Source organism: Aegilops tauschii, chromosome 1, assembly GCF_002575655.3.
Source record: "Aegilops tauschii subsp. strangulata cultivar AL8/78 chromosome 1, Aet v6.0, whole genome shotgun sequence".
In the NCBI taxonomy this organism is placed as follows: domain Eukaryota; kingdom Viridiplantae; phylum Streptophyta; class Magnoliopsida; order Poales; family Poaceae; genus Aegilops; species Aegilops tauschii.
This window is the reverse complement of record NC_053035.3, coordinates 56,492,892-56,500,976: the sequence shown is the minus strand read 5'-3', so window position 1 is coordinate 56,500,976 and position 8,085 is coordinate 56,492,892. Positions and strand designations below refer to the sequence as shown.

The window sequence follows — 8,085 nt, the reverse complement described above, 5'->3', positions numbered from 1 at the left end:
ACCTTCTCCGCCTTGGCCGTGGAGTCTCTCGCCATCGCTGTGGAGACTCTATGCGCTCGAGTGAAGAAAAGAAGCAGAGGAGCTGGAGCAGAAGAAAGGGGATCTGAGGTCCTGGACTCGTTCTCCAAATCTTTTATATCACAGAGCAAATCGCGAGGCGGATCTCACACCGCAGATCTCCGGATCAACAGCGCGCGCAATAGAGCATCATGCAGAGCAAGCGCAGCACGTGGCGGATATCGTGCATGAAAATCGAGGAGTCACGCCCCCACTTTCCCCACTAACGCATGTGGTTACCGCTTCTGCGCGCACACACACAAACTCAAATCCCATGATTTTCGAAGTGAATCAATCCGATTGATTACCCGCGATTCCTTTCCTAAAGGACGCATGTCAGTCTGACTGACCATCCTCCGTGGGGGCCCGTGAACTCGGCCACGTTAAACACCTGACTGAAGTCCTCTTCGGGATTGCTATGAGACAAGCTTGACGCCCCTCCGCGGGTTCACTTGAACCTTTCAGTAGGCTCCAAGGCGCATGACTTGTAAACCTGGACTCGTAGAAGGCCCACGTTGGCGTTTCCCCGGGATAAGAAGTGGCATCTCTCCAGAGAATCAGAACATGCGCCGACGTCGCCGCTCGAGTTGTTATGGCATGCTCTCACTCGGGCCTCAAGTCTATCTCCTCCGAGAGACAAATGAATGTCACCGGGTTTTTCTCGGCGATCAACAACACCCGGTCATCTGGGTGAACTCGTAGTCCAGAATTCGTTGTGTTTTTGTCCAAGAGATAGCGAGCTATGACTCAGAAATGTATTCCGGGTGCTCCAGCAGCACTCAGACTTAACCGAATTAGGATCGGTCCGCTCGTCCTACGAAACCTCAACCGATTTTGGGGCTAATGATGAGGTCACCTATTACAGGTAGGGTCAAGGACCCATCATATGGGACCCACATGGGGCCCATCACCATGATAGGTAGGTCCCTGGACCATACCGGCATTGAGATGCACTTATCAAGGAGTCCACTCGGACAACTCGACAACACTCGGACGACCACCCATCACTCGGCTGGACAAACCACCACTCAGACTAAAGAGGTGAAGGGACGGCGTGGGAGATGCAACGGTCGAGGAATCCTAAGTCACCCTTAAGGCAGAGTCAAGACTATCGTTACCTGTAACTGCTGTAGTAGAAGCTCATAACACCTATAACTGACGCAATCAATGTCATTAAGTGCCCTAGAGACGTGGAGGATATGGGGCTGCGGCGCACTCTATATAAGCCGCATCCCACCTCCTGAGCTAGGGGTGAGCAACCTTGGTAACCATACCCATCAAATCAAAGCAAGCCTCAAGGCACGAGATGTAGGGCTATTACCTCCGCCGAGAGGGGTCTGAACTCGTTAAACACCGAGTGCTACACCTGTGTCGTAGCTAGGTTCTGCCCCTTATTCGTACCCCTAATACTCATTGTCAGGATCGTAACCCCGAGAATATCCAAATTTCAAATAAAAATCTAGTGGCAATTGACTTTAGTAGATTACTGAGAAAGTGGAGAAGAGACTGTACCCTCTCCTCTGTTATGGTGGCCGGACTGATTCATGCTTGAAAAACATGCCCAAGCATATATGGGATGGGGTTTGATCGACTGGCAGATGGTAATCACTATAAAATGGATATGTGTCGTGTTGCTTTTTGTGTATAGGATTCAAACCAAGATGATATTTTCTAAAACATTTTGTAATGGTGAATCACTTGACGATCTACATGCCTGATTTGTTTCACTATTTTTGCGATTCTAAAAAAATTTGGTCTTACTAGGTTCCATGATCCCCGGACCGGGAGGCAAAAATCCTCTCTTGGGCGTATGCCTCTTATCTAAATAAAAAAGAAGGGTGAAGCCAAAAGAAACTAAACTAACAAACATATGCATTGCGAATTGACAGACAACAAATAGGGCCTGTCAAACTTCAACACCCTAGTCCCATGCAATCGATCTTGAAGGTGTTGATCGATCAACCGAGTCCCGTGCTAAAACCATAGTCTTGCTCGCATTGCCTACTCTCTTTGAGCGGAAGGAGATGAGTCTCGACAAGCATGTGATGCCGAGGGCTGAACAGAGTATTGGGCTGAGACCAGTATTCCTTTTATGTGCCTAGTTGCTCTTTCTCATCTGCCGCCACCATGGAAAATAGTTTAAGTTGTGACCCTGCCACAGTGGAGGCACCATGAGCTTACACACACAATGACTCGAGATAATAGTGAAGAACAACTAAAAGAAAAGAACGGTTCTACAGAAAAGGGAGAAATATAGGAGTACGCTCTTTTACCTAAGGTTAAATATATTTTCTTGCGAGGATGAGGTCAAATATCATTATTCTCAGAGTAGGACCTTTAGCCTACCAAAACGTTCTACATATATTGCCTAAAAAACGTTCTACATATATTTTGGAACAGAGTGAGTAATAGTTTTTAAGAGTTCGGTTTTTCATCCAGATTTGAACTTAGTACGTGACAATCACAACCAATACTTTTTAGAGTCCAGTTTCTTATCCAGATTTGAACTTAGTACATGGCAATCACAACCAAAGTTCGGCGGTGGCTTCTCCAATTTTAAGATACGATCTTCTCAAATGGTGTACTCAATTCTGAGTACACTCATCATACTTTTGCTAGGTAAACAGAAACGCAAGCCCCTTTTAGTTTCAAGCATGTAATTAGCACACAGCTATTCTATGTTATATGCCTTCAGTGGTTCAAGTTTGGGTTGTACATCAGCTTCCATGAGATGACTACACTGCATTTGTAATTTTGGAATCTAAAAATCCAAATTATGCTAGTAACTACTCGTAAGTATATATTTTGAGAAGCAATGAAAAGACAATCCCCAAATAAATCAATTCCAACAAAACAAGCATGCCGCCTTTGTACTGCAGGTCCATGTGAAACATTGACCATTACCACACTGATCCATACCAAAATTCCCACACAAAAATAGCAGGCAGGTATATATGTCTTTAAAATCCCCTGCGTAGTAAAAAGGGTTCACAACATTTCTTACAAAAACAATACTACCAAACAGGCAAAAACATGGAATCTTGGGGCCGATTTGTGCGGATTACAAAATAGCTATAAATAGAGTAGAAATTACGCAAGAAGAATGAGTGGTGCCTGCTATTAGACTAGCCACAATGGGTAGTAAACATGCCCATGATACTAGTCTATGTTACTACCTCTATAGTGGGGAGTAACATATGTGTGGTAACATGCAACACTTCATTTATTAGGCTATAGACACATCTTGCCTTGATATGTGTGATGTTACTCATACTACTAGCTATGTTACTACTTTCCTCTCTTTCTTCATTTATTGCTTGCCACATCATCTACTTTATCTAGATATGTGTGATGTTACTACCTATGTTATTCCCATTGTGGGTAGTCTTAAAGTTTCATTCACCAGATGCCGTCCAAAGATCATCATTAGACTGTCATACAGAAAAACCATAGCAGTAAAGGTAGAAGGCAATAGAAAGTCTAGACAAGTGAATCTAAGTCGGATGATGCACACTGAACAACTTAATGGCTTCAGCAGCAAATTCATACTGAAAATTTTGGAGACCACTTCATTAATAGATGCCAAGACCAATTCTCTTCATAAGGGCATCTGAAGAGTACTTGGAGTAGTGAACTGACTTGGCAACACCCTGCGCACCTTGCGGAGAGACCTCACCACAATACTCAATGACCAAAGACTCTAACTTATGCGCTCGCCCCAGTTCAGCCACTCCAACATCAGTAATGTAATGACACACCCGAAGTGAGAGATTACTCAAGCATGGCATGTGCGCAATGAAGCGAATCCCAGCATCAGTTACTGCATGACACAATATAAGCTCGAGTGTCTCCAGATGTGGTGAGGATGAGAGGGCCTTCATCCCCTCGTCATCGAAGAAGTTGGCGTTGTTGAGCACGAGAACACAAATTGGGCAGGACTGAACGAGCACCAAAAAACCCTCTTGTGTGAATCCTATTTCCGATGGCCAGTCAGGGGAACATCCTGTAAAGTTGAGGTCTACCGTCTGAAGCATACGGCAGTTGAGGGCTAGAGCGTAAAGGCTGTTATCAGTAAAAGACGTCCTGGTCTCACAATAGCTGACATCACTAGAGTAGCACTGCAGGTTGAGCCTAAGTAAGATGCTTTTCAGGTTGCTGCAGCTCCGAGACAATGCAATCATGTCATTGTCATTTAGGGCATGAACATACTCAAGGCAAAGCTTCTCCAATCCTTTACACTTCCCAAGGAGAACACGAAGTCCTACTTCTGGCCAAGTTTTAATATGCGCCAACCTTAAATCCTTCAAACTCTCACAGCAGAAATCATATATATCCATGATGTGAGCATCATACGAGGAGTCATACACCACATCACCTGGAAGACAATCATATCTGTCTCTTTTCCTCTCAAACTCAAACTTCTGGAGCTTCATCCATCCAGAACCAAACTTTAGGAAGTCATGATGATTGATTCCTTGGCAATTCTTCACTACAAGCTCTTCCAACGATCCATCCCTACCAAGGTATTCCAGCCACTCTACAGTGTCGATTTTCTCACAGTCGACAAGGTGGAGAGCAGATAGACTTGTGCAACCAACTGCAACCGAGAAAAGCCCAACTGACGTTATTTTTGGTGCGGAGTTGAGCCTGAGAGACACCAATGTCTTGCAATAAGCTAAACAAGCAAGCCCAGAGTCATCGATGCATGAGCAGAAGCTTAAGGTGAGGTCAATCAGCGAGGAACAGTGAGATGAAAACACAGAAAGGCCTTTGTTGTCCAACTGCTTTCCATGTCCAGGTATCCAGCCAGAGTAATCGATTTCCACTTTCTGCAGATTTGGGAAGTGGGTGCAGAATGATGTCAGTGCTTTTGTAGCGGTGCACAGACCAAAACCAACACGGATAGCACCCCTTTGATTCCCCTCTATCTTGTAGAGCTGCTTTGACACAAGGGAAAGAGAATTGAGATCACTTGTCGTGGTGATCCTCTTGAGAATCTCGGTCAGCAGAGCCTCCGGTAGGTCCTCCATCGAACAAATTCAATTCTGCTGTACCAATCATCAGGTAATATATATCAAGGTTGAGAAAACAACCAAAGAGCTGGACTCATCAAACTTATGATATATTAGAATAAATAATGCATGTGAAGATAGATGGAGATCACACTGGCGACAGACACTCATTACGAAGAATATAGTATTGACAAAGTTTTAGCATTTTCCGTATCCATTCAAAACTTGTGTGTTCTTCATAAGCATGGAGCTTTGTTAAGGTAGCTAGCCAGCTTTAACGCCCACGATGCGGCTATATCTCCAACGTGTCGAGGCACGACTTAGAGGCATAACCGCATAGTGGTTTTGTCGCAAGAAGGGTCATCTTCACACAATCCCATGTAATGAACAAGAATGGGATAAAGAGCAGGCTTACAATCGCCACTTCACACAATACATAAATATAATTCATACATCATCCAAAATACATGCATATAGACCGACTACGGTCAAAATCCAGATGAAAATAAGACAACCCCAAATGCTAGATCCCCGATCGTCCCAACTGGGCTCCACTACTGATCATCAGGAAAAGACACATAGTAACGACCACGTTCCTCATCGAACTCCCACTTGAGATCGATCCCATCATCTACACTGGCATCGTCGGCACCTGCAACTGTTTTGGAAGTATCTGTGAGTCACGAGGACTCAGCAATCTCATACCCGCGAGATCAAGACTATTTAAGCTTATAGGAAAGGATGGTGTAGTGACGTGGAGCTGCAGCAAGCACTAGCATATATGGTGGCTAACATACGCAAATAAGAGCGAGAAGAGAAGCAACGGAACGGTCGTGAACTAGCAATGATCAAGAAGTGATCCTGAACTCCTACTTACGTCAAACATAACCCAGAAACCGTGTTCACTTCCCGGACTCCGCCGAGAAGAGACCATCACGGCTACACACGCGGTTGATGCGTTTTAGTTAAGGTCAAGTGTCAAGTTCTCTACAACCGAATATTAACAAATTCCCATCTGCCACATAACCGCGGGCACGGCTTTCGAAAGATAATACCCTGCAGGGGTGTCCCAACTTAGCCCATCATAAGATCTCACGGTCAACGAAGGATAAACCTTCTACCAGGAAGACCCGATCAGTCTCGGAATCCCAGTTTACAAGACATTTCAACAATGGTAAAACAAGACCAGCAAAGCCGCCCGAATGTGCCGACAAATCCCGATAGGAGCTGCACATATCTCGTTCTCAGGGCACACCGGATGAGCAGTCCGTACAACTAAAACCAGACCTCAAGTTTCCCCGAGGTGGCGCTGCAAAGGGCTCTAGTTTGGACCAGCACTCAGAGGAACACTGGCCCGGGGGTTTAAAATAAAGATGACCCTTGAGTCTGCAAAACCCAAGGGAAAAAGGCTTAGGTAGGCAAATGGTAAAACCAAGGTTGGGCCTTGCTGGAGGAGTTTTATTCAAAGCGAACTATCAAGGGGGTCCCATAAATCACCCAACCGCGTAAGGAACGCAAAATCAAGGAACATAACACCGGTATGACGGAAACTAGGGGCGGCAAGAGTGGAACAAAACACCAGGCGTAAGGCCAAGCCTTCCACCCTTTACCAGGTATATAGATGCATTAATTAAATAAGAGATATTGTGATATCCCAACATAAACATAATCCAACATGGAGCAATCTTCATCTTCACCTGCACCTAACAACGCTATAAGAAGGGGCTGAGCAAAGCGGTAACATAGCCAAACAACGGTTTGCTAGGAAGGGTGACAAAGGTTAGAGGTTCATGGCAATTTGGGAGGCTTGATATAGCAAGTGGTAGGTAGCGCGGCATGGCAATAGAACGGACAACTCGCAAGCAAAGATAGAAGTGATTTCAAGGGTATGGTCATCTTGCATGAGATCCCGCAAGGAAGAAGAACGAGTCCATGAAGAAGACAAACAGACGGAGTCGAACGAATCCTCTCAACTCCGGAACGAAACCGAAGGTAACGAGAGAAGCAACCCGAAAAGAAACAAACAACATAGTGAACAACCACCACATACACATGGCATGATGCAAAAACAAATATGATGCATGTCCGGTTTAATGAGGCATGGCATGGCAAAGTGCAACAAACAACACTACAAATTAAGTGGAGCTCAGTATGCAACGAGTTGCATATTGACGAAACACCACATTTAATTATTTAGTTCTCTCTCGTTTATGTACCCAACAATATTAAATGTTATTAACCATGGCAAGAGGTGAAGCATATGGAAACTAACTATTTTAGGCAATTTAAATGAGGCCGGAACAACAAACAACAATTTCCGGAAAATCCTCGTGTCCATAATTTAGATTTGGTACTGTTCTGCCAATTACATAATTTTATAGTTGTTAAACAGTAAAACAAAGTGCACCATGTTAAACTAGGCATTTTTCTACCCCATTTACATATAAAGTTTATTAAAATCCGAGCTACAGTTATTTAGTTATGAATTAAAGCATTTAGCATGTAATTTGAGCAAATTTAACCAAACAGCATTTTAAACAATTTTAACATGGGATGAAAGTGGCAAATTATTAATCTACACAAAATTCTAAGCAGTTTACATGTATAAATTATTTTAATCCGATGCACGGTTGTGAAGTTATTATATGCATGAAGTTTTGGGGTTTTTCTGTAAATCTGTAATTCTCTGGAAAAATAGACAAATCGCAGACATGAAAAAAAATACACTGGGCCGAATCTAAAACTGGAGCAGGCCCAACAGAAGAAAAACAAAGGGGCCCTAGGGGGGTTTCTCACCATGGGCCAAAACTGGCCGGCTTGGGCTGGCGGATCTGGGCCGCGAGGAGATGGAGGGCGAGCTGGGCCTTGGCGCCTGGGACTTGGAGACCGGCCACGCTGGCGCTGGACCAAGTCAACGGAGGGGCAGCGCTGGCTGTCTCGTTCGTGAAGCAGGGGACGGCGGCTGGCGATGCGGGATGCAGGGCATGGCGGCGAGGAAACTCCAGGGCGGCTGGAC

The 8,085-nt window shown here is 44.7% G+C and overlaps 1 protein-coding gene across 1 annotated transcript; it reads right to left on the bottom strand.

The window, feature by feature from the left end:
- Positions 1-3,629: 3,629 nt before the first annotated feature.
- On the bottom strand, positions 3,630-5,087 carry LOC109781447 (F-box/LRR-repeat protein 14-like). Its single transcript, XM_020340052.1, has one exon. The coding sequence runs from the start codon at positions 5,085-5,087 to the stop codon at positions 3,630-3,632; it is 1,458 nt and encodes a 485-aa protein (XP_020195641.1).
- Between the last annotated feature and the right edge of the window lie 2,998 nt (positions 5,088-8,085).